The 18,654-nt window shown below is 42.7% G+C and overlaps 1 protein-coding gene across 1 annotated transcript; it reads left to right on the forward strand.

Annotated features, from left to right (window-relative positions):
* The first annotated feature begins 8,467 nt into the window (after window positions 1-8,467).
* Window positions 8,468-11,005, forward strand: LOC123094929 (phosphatidylinositol transfer protein 2). The gene is made up of 10 exons (XM_044516794.1): window positions 8,468-8,625; window positions 8,865-8,895; window positions 8,997-9,145; window positions 9,495-9,586; window positions 9,738-9,745; window positions 9,855-9,926; window positions 10,007-10,174; window positions 10,256-10,351; window positions 10,458-10,580; window positions 10,655-11,005. The coding sequence occupies exons 1-10, from the start codon at window positions 8,606-8,608 to the stop codon at window positions 10,745-10,747; spliced, it is 852 nt and encodes a 283-aa protein (XP_044372729.1). The 5' UTR covers window positions 8,468-8,605; the 3' UTR covers window positions 10,748-11,005.
* Window positions 11,006-18,654: the final 7,649 nt, after the last annotated feature.

Below are 18,654 nucleotides of genomic sequence, written 5' to 3' on the forward strand. Positions count from 1 at the left end.
AGGTAGTTGAAATACTAGTCGACTAGAACTTTTGAGATGGATCCTAATGAGAGTTCAGTCAGTATTCATACATTATGGACCAAATCTTGTGGGAGTTGACCCTAGTAGATAGGAGCCAGAAGTGGTTAGCCTGGTTAAGGCATTGCAGAAAACAGATGATTCACCCCTATGCCTTATTGATCCCTGTGGCGAAGGAGGAGAATATCGTAGAAGGCTACAAGGGGTATGAACCTGGCCAGGGTAGTCAATTGGCTAATGAGATTGATCCATCAAGATTACAACCGGTGGATGTTAGCCATCCCGAGGAAGAGACAAATTATGTCTCGGACATGATGGGGAACAAAGCATGAAAATCAAAAGAATTCCTACGAACACACAAGATCTAATCTAGGAGATGTAAAGTAACGAGAGGGGAGTGTGTCTACATACCCTTATAGAACGAAAGCATTAGCGTTGTAACATGGTTGATGTAGTCGTACTCTTCATGATCCAATCGCGATCCAATTCGATCTAGTGCCGTACGGACGGCACCTCCAAGTATAGCCACACACGGCTCGGCGGCGTCCTCTCCTTGATCCAACAAGTAAGGGAGAGGAGGTAGGTGATATCTGAACCAACACGATGGTGTAGTGGTGGTGGTGGTGGTGGAATTCTGGTAGGGCTTCGCCAAGCACGTACCAGAGAGAAGGTGGGGTAAGTTGGGATCCAATGAATCCAGTGGTGGCATTAGTTTTAGCTTTTGAGCAAATTCATGAACATGTTATTTTTACATCATGTTGTTGTTTTGTCATTTTCTTGTGATTTAATTCAAACACGCTATGTGCTATTTTGGCACATGTATAGCTTCATTACCATGTCTACTTCATGCTAGAATTTGTTCCATGCCATGATATGCCTTGTGGTGAGTTAATCAAGCTTGTAAACATGCTACCATGAATCTGTTTTTGCCATGCTAGGCATTTTCACTGTCTGAAACTGTTATATCACTTGCCATGTTTACATTGATGCTATCATCAAATCTAGGAGTTTCTGGAACATGTTCAATGAGGGATTTTTGTTAAGTGCATATAGTACTAGCATGCCATGCTCTTAGTTTGCCATGATATTTTGCTGTAGCATGTAGTTTGCTAGCCCTAAACATTGGAACCTGATGCTGTTTCTGCCATGTTCACTGATTTCTACCAAGTCTGTAATCTGATATCATTTGCATTTTTGCCATGCTGTTCTGAACCTGTTCTAGTGAGTTTTAGCAGTAGCTCAGTAATCATGTTTGGTAGAGCTTGATATGTACCTCACTTCCATGCCTTTTGTTTTATTGTTTGGGTGTTGTAGCATATTTAAACTTTGCATACAAGTTTCCATGTTGCTGTTAATATCAGTTTTGCATCGTTATTGTTTTGCTCACCGTTTGAGTTGTGTGCATCCGTTCCTCATGTTCTTTATACCGATTTCAACCGAAATCTTCCAATCTATCCAGTGGCATGCTTGGATTACGAAGATAGTTCCATGTTCATCGTTTCCCCTTCTGGAACACCCATATGCATTGCACATCATATCTTGCATTCCATGTCATGTTTTGCATCATGTTGCTTGCGCATTGCACCGTGATTGGTTGTTTTCCCGTTGTTGTGTTCTTGCTTTGGGTAGAACCGGGAGACGAGTTCGTGAACGAGGACCCTATTGAGTACGTTCACGAGGAGCAAGTTACCGATTCCACTGAGGACATTTCAGGCAAGATGATCATTGCCCCTGATAGCACTTCTATCTTTGCTTGCTAGTTATCCGTTCTATCACTGTGTCGCGCTTCCTACCATTTGTTTATCAAGACTCCCAATATGCCACGAAACAGCCTCTAACCTTTTCCACCATCCTAGCAAACTGTTGCTTGGTTGTTACCTCTTTGCTCCCCTCTTATAGCGTTGCTAGTTGTAGGTGCACTGGCAGGTTGCTCCAAGTTGAGACATGGATATCTTGGATATCTTGGGATATCACAATATCTCTTATATTTAATTAATGCACATATATACTTGGTAAAGGGTGGAAGGCTCGGCCTTTTGCTTGGTCGTTTGTTCCACTCTTGCCGCCCTAGTTTCCATCATACCGGTGTTATGTTCCTTGATTTTGCGTTCCTTACACGGTTGGGGTTTATGGGCCCCCCTTGACAGTTCGCTTTGAATAAAAACTCTTCTAGCAAGGCCCAACATTCATTTTAACATTTTCCAACATAATAATACTGAATTAATTAATTAACTCATAGGGCGTCATGAACCCGAGGATTCTTTATTACACATAATATAGGGGGGCTAGTGCTGATGGTGTTGATCCCAAACGGGTAGACTGCGGGGCCACCCCGGGGAAACTCGATGTCTGGTTTTACTCGTAAGATGTCCCATCCGGTGTACCCTGAGAACGAGATACGTGCGACTCCTATCAGGCTAGGTCGGTGCATCAGGCGGTCTTGCTGGTTTTGTTTTACCATTGTCGAAATGTCTTATGAGCTGGGATTCCGAGTTTGATCGGGTTGTTTCGGGAGGAGGATTTTCCTCCGTTGATCGTGAGAGCTTGTCGTGGGCTAAGTTGGGACACCCCTGCAGGGTTTAAAATTTCAAGAGTCGTGCCCGCGGTTATGTGGCAGATGGGAATATTTAATGTCCGGTTGTAGAGAACTTGATACCAGATTTGAATTAAAATACACCAACCGCGTGTGTAACCATGATGCTCTCTTTTCGACGAGGTTCGGGAAGATAACACGGTGGGGTTATGTTTGAACTTAAGTAGTTCATGATCACTTCTTGATCATTACTAGTTTGCGACCGTTGCGTAGCTTCTCATCTTAATCTGGTATTCGTAAGTTAGCCACCAAACATATGCTTAGCGCTTGCTGCAACTCCACCACATAACTATGCCTTACCCATTTAAGCTTTGTTAGTCTTGATTCCGTGGGTGATATGATTGCTGAGTCCCCGTGGCTCACAAAATACTACAAACACAGTTGCAGGTACCATTGAGTCTGATGCAGGAGACGCCACTGAGATCCAGTGGGAGTTTGACGAAGACCGTGACCGTTTCTATGTTACTTATCCGGACGATCAGTAGGGGACCTAGTCGGAGTATCTGTGGGCTTAGTAGCAGGGTAGTTTTTTTTCCTTTTTATCTAGTCCGTAGTCGGACGCTAATATATGTATGGATGATGGTATGATGATTGTCATATTTATGCTAATCTAGGGCAAGTGATGCCTGGATTCTCGTATTCTTTCTTTTCACTCGGTTGTATGATTTTGTGTATCACCTTGCTACGCGTCTGAAATGCAATTGTGCCTCAATCATGAGTTCATCACGTAATTGGGATAGAACTGCATCTTGGGTGTTACAAGATGGCCCCATGAGAATATAAGTTGCATATTCCTAACATTTTCATCTTTTCATTTTTCTTCCCGTTTTCCTAGGATTTTGAGATTTTTTTCAGTCTTTTTCTTTCTAAAAGCACATTTGTGCTTCTCTAAAAACAAGTATGTGCTTCCACAAGAAAGACAATTGTATTTCTCGTGGATGCACAATTTTGCTTTCGCGAGAAGCACAATCTGTGCTTCTGCGAGAAACACGATTGTGCTTCCACGAGAAGGGAATTTGTGCTTCTACTGTAAAAGAGAAGCACAACCTGTTTTTCTACGAGTTTTCCTCTTCGAGTAGAAGAAGAAATTTGTGCTTCTACGAAAAGTACAACGTGTGCTTCTATTGAAAAAGGAAAAAAATACAACCCCCGCTTGCCCCAAAAAAAGGAAAAAGCAAGTCCATGCTTACAAAAAATGAAAACCACAACCGTGCTTTTGGGTTCTATTTTTTTGTTTATTCGTTCTCTTCTGTGGCCATATTTTTTGGTATTCCTTCTATTCGGTTACTGTCTTTTCATGGAGTTTTTAGGTTTTTGCGGAAGAAAGATCTTTGAAACCTATTAGCATGGATCTAGTTTTAAAGATCTCAACGCGAGAAATCAAAAGGTGAAAATGGTTTGGTATTTGGACACACGGTCAAGAGAGAAAACATTTTGAATAAATGAGTCTATGAAAAAAAGGGAAACTCCAAGGTTGCGACAGTGACGCATATGCAGTCTCCACTTGTCAGCATGTGAGAATGTGGGGAGTGACATTTGCAAGGATAACCCTTGTAGTGATTTTGCTGTTACTTGGGTAACCGTACGCATTTCAGACCCCGCCATAACTTTCGTGACTACTGGGTCGGCCTATATAATGCGAACGACTTCTGCTTTTATTTTGCTTTTTGGCCAATTTTGGAAGCTTTTGGCCCCTTTTTCTTTGTTTTAATTTTATTTTTGTTTTCTTTTTTCATTTTATTTTTTACAAATTGGTGATTTTTGAAATTCCGAACATTTTTTCATAAGTTTGTAATTATTTTAAAAATTTATAAATATTTTTCAAATTCACTGACATTTCTTTCAATTTCATGAACTTTTTTCAATTTCACAAACTTTTTTGAAACCCGCTCTCAATTTTGGCAAATCCGTGAACGTTTTTTACATCCGTTGACAACTTTTCAAATCCGTGATTTCTTTTGAAATTTGTTAACATTTTAAAACTCGCAAACTTTTTCTAATTTATGAAGTGTTTCAAATTCACGAACATTTTCAAGTTCCTAAACTTTTTCTCAAATTTGTAACATTTTCCAAATACACTTTTTTGGAACTTTATTAACTTTTTTCTAAATTCATGAGTTTTTTTAAATTTATGATTTATTTTCATATTTGGTGAAAAGTGAACAGGTCAACGGTCAACCATCCACCGGTTGAATAACAGACGCTTCCGAAGGAATCCATCGATCGAGCGTGCGAGGCAAGCCAGCGTTCGCTCGTTATTGGGTATTAACCCATACATGCTATGCACGAGCGCGAGGAGCGGAATTCGGCGCCTGAAGCGCGGTATAGGAGGTCTCCACACAAAAATACCCAATGACAGATGCAAGCGAAGGAAAACACAACGAGAATGACAATGGACAATGCAAAACTAGGAAGACTACCCAAAGAGCTGAGTAGCCTCCATCATTTAACCATATGTGTCTTTTTTTTTTCTAGGGTCACCCTTCATATTTTTGCTTCTATCTGTTTTCAACTTCAAGATGGCTGATCTAAGGGTTAGCACTACCTTTCTTACGTTTGGCCCTTGCTTCCTTTTTATCTCTACTACCTAAAAGAACCGTAAGGTTCCGTCTCCCCTCTTAGGTCGTTAGTTTCGTCAAGCCCTCCCGCACCCGCGCGCGATTGATTTTTACTTGATTGATTTTTCTTCCCGTCCTTCCCACGTTGATTTTGCACATGGAAACCACTCCTAAAAAAATAGACGCCAATTGATTCCCTGCCTTATCCCACCTGTGACCTGGCTGCCGCCACAGGCTCCACGATCTGGCTGACGACAGAAGGACGCGCGTTCCCCGTCAGTTCCTGCCAGTGACGCTCCAATGTCACCGTTGTGCGACACCCAAGGATTCACCGTTGCCGCCAGGAGCTATTTTGCTGCATCGAGGAGAGGCTGGGCGAGAGTTCATGTCCTCCCGAGGTTGCCGCCGCCGGGCTCGTATCCTCAGGTGGACATTGAGTCGATGCGGCCGCCGGCCACGCCCCATTCTTCTCCCTCTCCCTCCCAAATCATGCTCCCCTGCATGTTCCCCCATTCTTGAGGTCGATCTCGTGATGGACTCTTGATTTCTGAACATATATGTTTCTTGTTGTGCTGTAGCCTGTGGGTCGTTGATGTAGGGTGTGGCGACTGGTGATACGGCAAGGAGCTACTGCTGTAGGGCGTCCATGGCGACGACGCCACCTGCATCAACCTCTACTTGATCAACGTCCAATTTATTTTCACTTGGAGTAGGTGCTGCTGATGCCATTTTAATTTCCAAGCAATCTCGCACTTTGCAGGTTTGTCTACACATGTCACTATCCCCCGCAACAAGTGACAACTCGGTAACAAGCATCACTGAGAAAAGAAACTGGGCGATACCATGTCAACCAACTGCAGCAGTTCTTGTGGAGGCTAATCCATAATACTTTCCCTTTGAGACTCTTCGTGGAGCGTACAGGAATATTGTGACATGATGTATGTGTGTTGCAAAAGATTAGATAAGGACAGCCTGCAAGAAAGTCAAGAAACCATGGAGAAGTTTAGAGCTAGGACTACATCCACATGGATCCTAAAGAAGTAGTACACAGTACCAGACCTGTCGGAAGGTCAAAACATGCTGGTTACATGCATACTATGGAGATGGTGGAGCCACTGAAACAAGGTAAATGTTGGGGGGTAGTCACGCCACAATGCGGCTTGACATTTCAATTCCGTGGAGCGGAACCGCACGCAGCTAGCAGCGGCAAGCCAACAACACAGTTCCTTCTCTGAATCTGATCCGCTTCATTTTTCCTTGAATCATTTGCAAGCTACACAAAGCGGCAAGCCAACAAACATAGTTCCTTCTCTGAATCTGATCCTGTCCACAGGTAATTTTCTGTGGTTAATTCCCAATTTCTTTCCCCTAAATTTTACTTAGGTTATTGTGTATTTTTCTATGTTACCATAAATAAATTATGAAAGATCTTGTTCGGTGACCTTGTTTCTTGCAGATTATGAAAAGACACAATGGTTTAACAAAAAATTCAGTTGGTAGCATAAACAATTCACTCAATTGTGTTTACAGTTGAGTGTACGTCTACTGTAATACTACCTATATAAACTAATACAAGATGTTTTAGATTAGTAATCTAAAAAGTCTTATATTACTTTACAGAGGAAGAGCACTATATAAATGGTTTAAATTTGTATTGTCCTTTAGCTTCGTCCGCCCACCCTTTTCTTTGTAGCTCCTTCACTGAGTTATATTTCTCATTTCTGCTACAAAATACTTACTGTTCGAGTAGTATCATAAGGAGATGATCAGCAGATTAGCTAGCCTGAGATTGGCTCCTTAGATCCATCAATTTTTGGGGCCTTCCTTTCCGTCCGCTCAAAGGCAATGGAGGTGATGTCAATCCGTATTTTACTTCTAACGGCTGCATGTCATGTAATAGAGCAAAAAAACATTTTTCTCCTTTGTCACCATGGACTAATCGTGTTATCCTAAACTCCTTATGCTGAAAAGCGAGTAAAACGGATGCGTTTTAATGTCTATTCAAAATTATATATTTTTACTTCGAATTAAATTATGGTGTGTAATAATATATTTGCAGGAAATAAATAATGTTGATATCTTGGATGAAAACTAACATGATAGTTTGTGTTCTCTCTACTGGAACTAGGTAGACATGTAACCTCGGATGCTTAGTTGATGAACTTTTTCGTAATATACATGTGATATTTAGACAAACCCAAATAATCCTTACATGCTGGGTATAATGGGCCATTTGGTTTATTTTGAAGAATTCTTCAGCAATAGTCTCTGGGTTCAGTTACGCAGGGCTTTTTCCTTGGACAAATTTATTTTGAAGAATGGTATTCGTGACTCAAAGAACAAGTCGTATCAATGTAGGTGGCAAGCATGAATTGTAGGCGGAGACAGTGGGAGGAAGAACAGGAATAAGAAGAAAACTGATTTGGCGGTAGAAAGATTGAAAATATTACCTGAAGGGCATTAGAACTTAAAGGTGTATGTTCGGCATGAATAGTAATAAGCAACTAGAATATATGTTCATTCGCAAAAAAAAACTAGAATATATGTGCCCGTGCAACGCACGGGCATTCACCTAGTCTTTAGAAAATTGCAGGTGCCACCGCATCGGCCCCAACAATATCCATCTTGTCTGGATGCGTCACGGATACCGATGCACAAAGTTCGCACACAAGTCTTGAAGCTCGAGTATGATCTGAACCATTGGAGCCACGACCACGACGATGGCCTTGCACTCAAAGGCAATCGGGACAACATGCAAGGTACTTTTTCGACCCACAAAGAAACCATGAATTTATGAATCAATGAGGTGATTGCGGAATGTGTCTGCGAGTCCGCGAGATGAGTTTTTTTTTTTAAAAAAACATCCGTTAGATCAGGTAGTCAACACCCTCCATGATCTGCATGACGGAACGGTGCTTCTTGAAGCCACATAGGTTCCTCCTGGCCAAGTGTTTTCCCCTGGCCGGGTCCACGGGACAGCAATACAAAGGGGTGGGCACAATTGCAGTGGCGGCCAGGCGGATTTTGCCAGCATCTTCTTCTCCAGAAGTTGCAAGATACGTTACATAAAGGCAACCCCTGACGTGCGTAAATTACCCACCTTACAAGTCACAACCCTGTTGATGGAGACCTGCCCGTGAGAGGATCCTTCGCACATTCGCCCGCCTCAAACCTCAGATTCCCACTGTAAGTTGACATAAATTTCCAGTTTTAAGTTGTGCTATCCCATTATCAGATTTCGCATCTGTTCGGGGTCATAAGTGGAAGAAGTATAAACAGGAATTGGATAGCTGTTACCGAGTCCCGACTCTTCCTCCACTGTCTTCTTGGGAAACGGGCAGAAGAGTTCTCCTCCTTGCGGTTTCGAAAAAGGTCTCATCTTCGTCCTCCCAACACCAAACCCGCCCCCAGCCACCATCTCGATACTGCTTCCGCCATGGTTCAGATCAAGGAATTGTATCCTTTTTATCAAAGATACTCCCTCCGTTCGGAATTACTTGTCTCGGAAATGAATGTATCTAGAACTAAAATACGTTTAGATACATCCATTTCTGCGACAAGTAATTCCGAACGGAGGGAGTATTTGTGTTCATGCAATACCGCTTTGTGTACATGATCTCCTGCTTTTATTTTCATTTTGTTTACTCACGTGCTTTCGTCGATTTGCCGGACCTTGACTATGATCCTGCACTAAGCCGAATCATCATGCCTATGTCGATGGAGGAGGTACGAAGAACCACTAAAGAAAGAATTTCAGAAGTTCTTTTTAGTGTTTTGCTGTTGTGAGATGGTAATTGAGCTGTGACCGGTCGATTATTGTATTGCAGTATGAGATAGGGCTCAGCTACACCATCATCAAGATGGAGCAGCACAACACAAATGGCAAGGAGGGCGTGGAAGTGCTGCAGCAGGTCCCTTTTGAGGATGAGAAACTGGGCGAGGGCCAATTCACCTCGAAAGTTTATCATTTGCAGAGGTTAGGACATATATATAGTCACCTAGTTTTGTTTTTTGTAAGTATATATACTAGTTCATGACATGATAAATTTCACAGATTTTGTAGTGACAATACTTTTTTTTACGGGGATAGTGATAATACATCCTAAGTTGTTTCAAGAAGAAAACATAAAAGTATGCCTATTTAGAATTAAGGCCATTACTAGATGATCATGAAAGGTATGAAAAAGCACCGGAAGCGAATAATTGGTTAATTAGCAATGCAATGCTAAGGCGTAAAAAATCAAAGGTTGTAATTAGCAATGCTAAGGAGTAACAGATTACTGAATGAACTAGGAGCAATTATTTCCCTTCAAAACTGTGTGCAGCAAAATTCCATCTTGGATGAAGGGCTTTGCATCCGCGAGTTCTCTGGCTGTGCATGAGGACTCGTGGTCCGCGTATCCAAAGAGCAGAACAGGTTAGAAACGGCCTGTTTTTTTTACCAATTATCAATCATATTTTAGCAATAATTACACACTTATCAATTCTTGATAAACTAGTTCCATTTGTAACTTTGTATCCCCCTTCCTTTTCATGTTTGCCATGGATGCTGCTCTGACCCTCGTCAGTGATCAAGGTAGTACGAAGTAGAGAAACCCTTATGTCTTCGAATCCTACATACCTCCGTTCATCCAGCACTCCCAAACTAACTTAATTATTCTTGATTATCTGCTACTATCATGCAGTGCCCGCTTTTTAGCAAGTGTTCACTGACGATTGACACTGTGATAAGACCTGACAACGGCTGCTCTGAAAATGTAAGCACATTCAGTTGCCTCCTAGTCATTTTCAGTCCTTAGGACGAAAGGAAACGACACTAAGGTTGCACTACAACCAGGCGCACAATCTAAACAGCCAGCAGCTAGCTGCAAGAGAGGTGGAGATCGTCGACATCGCGTCAGTATCGCGGGACTACTGGAGCAAGGTGATCACTGCTCCAAAAGTCGACCTCACAACTTTCAAGTCCCAACGGACGGACCGAGGCCCTCTTTTGAATGGGTGGATGGTATGCAGATTCTGAACCAGAGATCTATGTGTACTGCTACTGTCAAGTTTGACTGTACATGGGTTGTTACATTCGTTTCAGGATTCATGCCGTCCCGTGATGACCATATACAAGCTGGTGGTCATGGATGCTCCCATCTGGGGCCTGGGCGAACGGCTCGAAGACTGCCTCATCGCGGTACCTGCACTGCATATCTTGTCAAACTGCGCACCGCTTGATCTGAATTTGGCAGAACGTGCGTCAATACTTGAGAAGCTCAGAGCTGACGCTCCATACCGTGCAGGGGGAGAGGGCGCTGTTTCTGGCGTGCCACCGGCTGTGCTTCGCGTGGATAGACGAGTGGTACGGCATGACCATGGAGCAGATCCGGGAGATGGAGAGGCACACGGACCTACTCCTCAAGAAGGTCAGCGTATTGGGTTTTACTGCCTGTATCTATCTATGTTCTTACGTTTGGTTTACTAACTGATGTTGCTGCAGACACTGAAAAAGGCTGCAAAACCTGGGAGCAAGCACGAGGGCAAGAGGAAGTCCCTCAAAGACGAAATCGCCGTCGTGGGGAGCTGCACATAGTGCTGGTTCCGTGAGATGGTCCGTCTATTTCACTGTCCCAGTTAGCTGAATTCCCAAACCAGGACGACATCTCAGATTAAGTGTGCGTCCAAATATGGCTTAATTAATACTGTACATATATGTAAGGATCCAGTGAAGATGCTGCTGCTGTAGCCAAGGCATCATGGGCTGTAAGTGCGTCTGGTAGTATAACGTAAAGTATTGGATGATGGAATGCATTCTTTTTTCCAAAAAAGAGGGTTTATACTCAGACCTCTGCATCATAGAATGGAGATTTTTTTTTGAGACATAGAATGGAGAGCTGGCGCTCACGAGCGCCCAAGCGGGCCGCGACACAGCAATGCAGCAGTTCGCTGGCCTTTCCCCCGTTCGCTCCAGCTTTTCGTCCGCTCTCTTTGCAGGCTAGTTTTTTTTTTTCGTTTTTTCTGCTCTTGGTCTGGTATAAAAAAACGGCCGGTTTATTAATATTTTTTAGAAAAATTGTGAAATCAAAAAAGGTTTACAGATTTTATAAAAAAGTTCATCCATTTGAAAAAAGTTTGTGAATTAAAAAAATGCAAATTTAAAAGTTCATAATAAAATGAAAAACTTTGCAAAATTGAAAATTTTCATCGATTTTGAAAAGAAGTGAACAAATTAGAAAAGATCATAAATTTTAAAGAAGAAGTTCATGAATTTGAAAAAACAATCATTGATTTAAAAAAATGAAGAATTGAAAAAAAGTCACGGATTTTAAAGAAAAAGTTCACGAATTTGAAGAAAGTTTTAAATTTTATAAGTTTCAGAATTTTTTGAAAAGTAAGAAAAAAAGTTAAAAAGAGTAACAAGTGACGAAAAACAGGCCACAAAAAACCCAGAGTGTTCTTTTCAGGGTTAGAAGTTGACGCGCAACAAAGAATAGAAAAAACAGCAGGTAGACACGAAACTATGAGGTGTCCCAGTTGGCTATCACAGCTAGTACTGAAATATGAGGTCTAGGGGTTGAAGTCCGCGTACGAACATTTTTTGAAGTTTAAAGAAACAAAAAAACATAAATGGGCCAACCCCAGGCCGAAGGGGGGTGTGCGCCTGTTTGTAGAATAGCTTGTAACCGGCACGAGGCATTTCCTATTTGGCGCTGCAGGCGCCGTTAATGTGCATTCTGCAAACGGGCGCCCGCAGCGCCCCCGGCTGGCACGAGGCATTTCCTATTTGGCGCTGCAGGCGCCGTTAATGTGCATTCTGCAAACGGGCGCCTGCAGCGCCCCCCGCTGGACCGGCCCATCTAGTAATTTACCATCCCCAAAAAATGCAGCGATGGGAATTCGAACATACAACCTATCCGAGGCGAACTGTTCGTTCCAACCACCAAGCTACGCTGCAATTACATAACCGTTGTACTCTTTTTCACTTCTTCTTTAGTTCCATTCGTTTTTTTTTCTTTTACTTTTTCCTTATCCTTTTCTGTTAATTCTTTTTGTTTTCTTTAATGCGCGCTTATTAAAAATTTGTAAACATTTTTCCTAAATTGACAAACTTTTTTTAAAATTCGATGAACTTTTTCAAATATGATAATATCTTTTTAAATTTCAATGATTTTTTTTCAAATTCGATAAACTTTTTCAAAATTGATGAACTATTTTTCAAATCCAATGAACTTTTTTGAAAAGTTGGTGAACTTTTTTGAAATTCGATAAACTATTTTCAAATCTGATGAACTTTTTGAAATTTGATGAACTTTTTCCAAATTTTGGTGAACTTTTTTTGAAATCCATGAACTTTTTTCAAACTCATGGTCATTTTTCATTGTTGTGAACTGTTTTTTCAAAATTATTGCACTTTTTTTTCATTTCATGAACTTTAAAGAATATATGAACCTTTTTTACATTGGTCAACCTTTTTATGCACTTTCATCAACTTTCCAAATTCGTTCACATTTTTTTCCATGCATTCACGTTTTTATTAATGTTTACAAATAAGTCAATATCTAAGCGCGGGCTGTACAATAAGTGCTGCTGCTACGTTGAAATGAATCACTAGCAGGCAGTAGGTGTACTGGTTGGCCAACCTCGATGACGAGCGTGAGTGCGTGAGTTCGAATCGCAAGGAGCCACTTTTTTTGGATGTCTTTTCGCGTAATAATACCTTTTTTCTGCGTGCGCGTTCGTGGGCCAGCCCAGCAAGCGCTGCCGTAGGCGCCAGCTGCCTTTGGCGGCGCTGAAGGCGCTGAATAGGCGCTCCCCCGGCACGAAGGGCGCCAAGTAAGAAAATGGGCAATTCCTATTTGATGCTGCAGGCTCCCGTTACAGTGCAATTGCAAACAGGCGCCTGCAACAGTCCAAGCTGGGCCGGCCCATTCTACGTTTTTTTCCCGGAAAAGATCAAAAAAAAAAAGGAGCGCGAGCGAGGTTCAAACTCGAGACCACTCGGTACACGCAAACCGCAGTAACCACTACAACAACACGATGGACTACGCAATCTACCTTCTTTCCACCTTTTTATTCTCTTCTGTTTGTGAAACTTTCCCTTTTTCTTCTCTTTTTTACTTTTTTCTTTTTCTTCAATGTGCGATCATTTTTTCAACAGAAAATTTCAAATTCGCCGGACCTTTTTTCTAATTTGATTTTTTTCGAATTTGGTGAACTTTATTGAATTCAATGAAATTTTGTTCAAAATCAATGAACTTTTTTTTAAATCCGTTGAACTTTTTCAATACGGTGAACTTTTTTCAAATCCGGTGAACTTTTGCTTCAAGTTTGATAAACCTTTTCAAAATCAATGAATTTTTTTCCAATTGGATGAACTTTTTCAAATCCGATGATTTTTTTTTTTCAATTTCGATGAACTTTTTCATAATTGATGAACTTTTTTCAAAAATGATGAACCTTTTTCAATGTGATGAACTTTGTAAAACATTGAAGAAATTGTTTTCAAATTCGTGAATTTTTTTCTCAAATTAGTGAACTTCATTCAATTTTCTTGAACCTTTTTTATATTTTGTGAACTTTTTCAAAATCACGTTTTTTTCTAAAATTAGTAATCTTTTTTTATTTCATGAACTTTTTTCAATATTTGTGAACTTTTCTAAATACGTGAGCCTTTTCTTTTTTGAAAAAAAATCTTGAACTTTTTTTAATCTATGAGCTTTCAGTTTTTGGAACCGCGCATCCAATTTTGTCGTTAATATAGATTGAGGTACTACTGTCTTACAAGTACTAGGTACCAGTAGTGGTTAGCCGAGTGGTTTTAGAAAGCGAAGGCGTGAGTTCGAAACCTCGGCTTAACAAGACGCTGCTGCAAGCGCTAGTTGGATTAGATGGTACTGAAAGCGCGGAGTAGAAGCTCCCAAGAAAATGGGCATAGAATGCACACAACTCTAAATTATTATGTTCATTTATCAAACTTGCTGTTATAAATAATGGGATAGGCCCATGTAGAATTTCTGAAATCTAAAAAAGGCCCATCAATAAATGGCAAAGATGTGGTTCTAAAGTTTAGTCTGATGGGTAACATAGTAATAATTCAAAAAAATCCTACGTGTCACCAAGATCAATCTAGGAGATGCTAGCAACGAGATAGAAAGAGTGCATCTTCATACCCTTGAAGATCGCTAAGCGGAAGCATTGCAAGGAACGCGGTTGATGGAGTTGTACTCGCGGCGATTTAAATCGCGGAAGATCTGATCTAGCGCCGAACGGACGACACCTCCGCGTTCAACACACGTACACCCTGGGGACGTCTCCTCCTTCTTGATCTAGCAAGGGGAGAGGAGAAGTTGAGGGAGAACTCCGGCAGCATGACGGCGTGGTGGTGGAGCTCGTGGTTCTCCGGCAGAGCTTCGCCAAGCTCAACGGAGGAGGAGGAGGTGTAGGAGGGGGGAGGGCGGTGCCAGGGGCTGAGGTGCGGCTGCCCTGCCATCCCCTTCTATTTATAGGGTGAAGGGGAGAGGGGGTCGGCCCCGCTAGATGCATCTAGAGGGGGGGTGGCGGCCAAGAGGGTGCTTGCCCCCCAAGTTGGTGGGGGGCGCCCCCACACCTAGGGTTTTAACCCTAGGCGCCTTGGGCCCCTTGGGGGCGCACCAGCCCACTAAGGAGCTGGTTCCTACCCATATTCATCCCATTTGGTCCCACGGGGCAGGTGGCCCCACCCGGTGGACCCCCGGAACCCTTTCGGTGGTCCCGGTACAATACCGATAACCCCCGAAACCTTTCTGGCGACTGAAACTAGACTTCCCATATATAAATATTCACCTCCGGACCATTCCAGAACTCCTCGTGACGTCTGGGATCTCATCCGGGACTCCGAACAAATTTCGGTAACCACATACAATTCCCATTACAACTATAGCGTCACCGAACCTTAAGTGTGTAGACCCTACGGATTTGGGAACCATGCAGACATGACCGAGACACCTCTCCGGACAATAACCAATAGCGGAATATGGATACCCATATTCGCTCCCACATGTTCCACGATGATCTCATCGGATGAACCACGATGTCGGGGATTCAATTAACCCCGTATGTAATTCCCTTTGTCCATTGGTATGTTACTTGCCTGAGATTCGATCGTCGGTATCCCCATACCTTGTTCAATCTAGTCACCGACAAGTATCTTTACTCGTTGCATAACACATGATCCCGTGGCTAACTCCTTAGTCACATTGAGCTCATTATGATGATGCATTACTGAGTGGGCCCAGAGATACCTCTCCGTCATACGGAGTGACAAATCTCAGTCTCGATTCATGCCAACCCAACAGACACTTTCGGAGATACCTGTAGTGCACCTTTATGGTCACCCAGTTACGTTGTGATATTTGACACACCCAAAGCATTCCTACGGCATCCGGGAGTTGCACAATCTCATGGTCTAAGGAAATAATACTTGACATTAGAAAAGCTCTAGCAAACGAACTACACGATCTTGTGCTATGCTTAGGATAGGGTCTTGTCCATCACATCATTCTCCTAATGATGTGATATCGTTATCAACGACATCCAATATCCATGGTCAGGAAAAAACAACCATCTATTAATCAACGAGCTAGTCAACTAGAGGCTAACTAGGGACATGTTGTGGTCTATGTATTCACACATGTAATGCAGTTTCCGGTTATTTCAATTATAGCATTAACAATAGACAATTATCATGAACAAGGAAATATAATAATAACCATTTTATTATGGCTTTTAGGGCATATTTCGAACAGTCTCCCACTTGCACTAGAGTCATTAATCTAGTTACATTTTGATGAATCGAACACCCATAGAGTTCTGGTGTTGATCATGTTTTGCTCGTGGAAGAGGTTTAGTCAACGGATCTGTGACATTCAGATCCATATGTACTTTACAAATATCTATGTCTCCATCTTGAATATATTCACGAATGGAGTTGAAGCAGCGCTTGATGTGCTTGGTCTTCTTATGAAACCTAGGCTCCTTGGCAATGGCAATAGCTCCAATTGTTCTCACAGAAGAGAGTCGTCGGGCCTGACGCATTGGGAATCACTCCTAGGTCGGTGATAAACTCCTTCATCCAGACTCCTTCCTGCGCTGCTTTCGAAGCAGCTATGTACTCCGCTTCACACGTAGATCCCGCCACGATGCTTTGCTTGCAACTGCACCAGCTGACTGCCCCACCATTCAAAATATACACGTATCCAGTTTGTGACTTAGAGTCATCCGGATCTGTGTCAAAGCTAGCATCGATGTAACCCTTTACGACGAGCTCCTTGGCACCTCCATAAACGAGAAACATATCCTTAGTCCTTCTCAGGTACTTCAGGATATTCTTGACCGCGGTCCAGTGTTCCACTCGGGGATCACTTTGTTACCTCCCTACCAAACTTATGGCAAGGTTCACATCAGGTCTGGTACACAACATGGCATACATAATAGAGCCTATGGCTGAGGCATAGGGGATGACACTCATCTTTTCTCTTTCTTCTGCCGAGGTCGGGCATTGAGCTGCATTCAATCTCACACCTTGCAATACAGGCAAGAACCCCTTCTGGACTGATCCATATTGAACTTCTTCAATATCTTGTCAAGGTATGTGCTTTGTGAAAGTCCAATGAGGCGTCTTGATCTATCTCTATAGATCTTGATGCCTAATATGTAAGCAGCTTCTCCAAGGTCCTTCATTGAAAAATACTTATTCAAGTAGGCCTTTATGCTTTCCAAAAGTTCTATATCATTTCCCATCAATAGTATGTCATCCACATATAATATGAGAAATGCTACAGAGCTCCCACTCACTTTCTTGTAAATACAGGCTTCTCCATAAGTCTGTATAAACCCAAACGCTTTGATCACTTCATCAAAGCGAATGTTCCAACTATTGGGGAATGCAGTAATTTCAAAAAAATCCTACGATCACGCAAGATCTATCTAGGAGATGCATAGCAAAGAGAGGGGAGAGTGTGTCCACGTACCCTCGTAGATCGAAAGCGAAAGTGTTTAGTAACGCGGTTGATGTAGTCGAACTTCTTCACGATCCAACCGATCCAAGTACCGAACGTACGGCACCTCCGCGTTCAGCACACGTTCAGCTCGATGACGTCCCTCGTGCTCTTGATCCAATTGAGGACGACGGTGAGTTCCGTCAGCATGACGGCGCGGTGATGGTGATGATGATGTTACTAGCACAGGGCTTCGCCTAAGCACTACGGCGATATGATCGAGGTGTGTAACTGTGGAGGGGGCACCACACACGGCTAAGAGAAGACTTGGTGTATTCTAGGGTTCCCCCTGCCCCCGTATATAAAGGAGGAGAGGGGGAGGCCGGCCGGCCCTAGGGGCATGCCCAAGGAGAGGGAGTCCTAGTAGGATTCCTCCACAAGGAAGAGAGGGGGAAGGAAGGAGAGGGAGAGGAAGTAGGAAAGGGGGGCGCCGCCCCCCCTTCCCTTGTACAATTCGAACTGCTAGGGGGGGCGCGGCTTGCCCTAGCGGCCCTCCTCTCTCTCCACTAAGGCCCATGGTGGCCCATTAGTTCCCCTGGGGTTTCCGGTAACCCCTCTGGCACTCCGTTTTTACCGGAAACCACTCGAAACACTTCTGGTGTCCGAAGAACATAGTCCAATATATCAATCTTTATGTCTCGACCATTTCGAGACTCCTCGTCATGTCCGTGATCTCATCCAGGACTCTGAACAAACTTCGGTCATCAAAAACACATAACTCATAATACAAATCGTCATCGAACGTTAAGCATGCGGACCCTACTGGTTCGAGAACTATGTAGACATGACCGAGACACATCTCTGGTCAATAACCAATAGCGGAACCTGGATGCTCATATTGGCTCCTACATATTCTACAAAGATCTTTACCGGTCAAACCGTATAACAACATACGTTGTACCCTTTGTCATCGGTATGTTACTTGCCCGAGATTCGATTGTCGGTATCATCATACCTAGTTCAATCTCATTACCAGCAAGTCTCTTTACTCGTTTTGTAATGTTTCATCCCGCAACTAACTCATTAGTCACATTTCTTGCAAGGCTTATAGTGATGAGCATTACCGAGAGGGCCCAGAGATACCTCTCCGAAACACGGAGTGACAAATCCTAATCTCGATCTATGCCAACCCAACAAACACCTTCGGAGACACCTGTAGAGCACCTTTATGATCACCCAGTTACGTTGTGACGTTTGGTAGCACACAAGGTGTTCCTCCAGTATTCGGGAGTTGCATAATCTCATAGTCTGAGGAACATGTATAAGTCATGAAGAAAGCAGTACCAATGAAACTGTAACGATCATAATGCTAAGCTAACAGATGGGTCATGTACATCACATTATTCTCCTAATGATGTGATCCCATTTATCAAATGACAACACATGTCTATGGTTAGGAAACATAACCATCTTTGATTAACGAGCTAGTCAAGTAGAGGCATACTCGGGACACTATGTTTTGTCT

This window comes from Triticum aestivum, chromosome 4B, assembly GCF_018294505.1.
Source record: "Triticum aestivum cultivar Chinese Spring chromosome 4B, IWGSC CS RefSeq v2.1, whole genome shotgun sequence".
NCBI classification, from domain to species: domain Eukaryota; kingdom Viridiplantae; phylum Streptophyta; class Magnoliopsida; order Poales; family Poaceae; genus Triticum; species Triticum aestivum.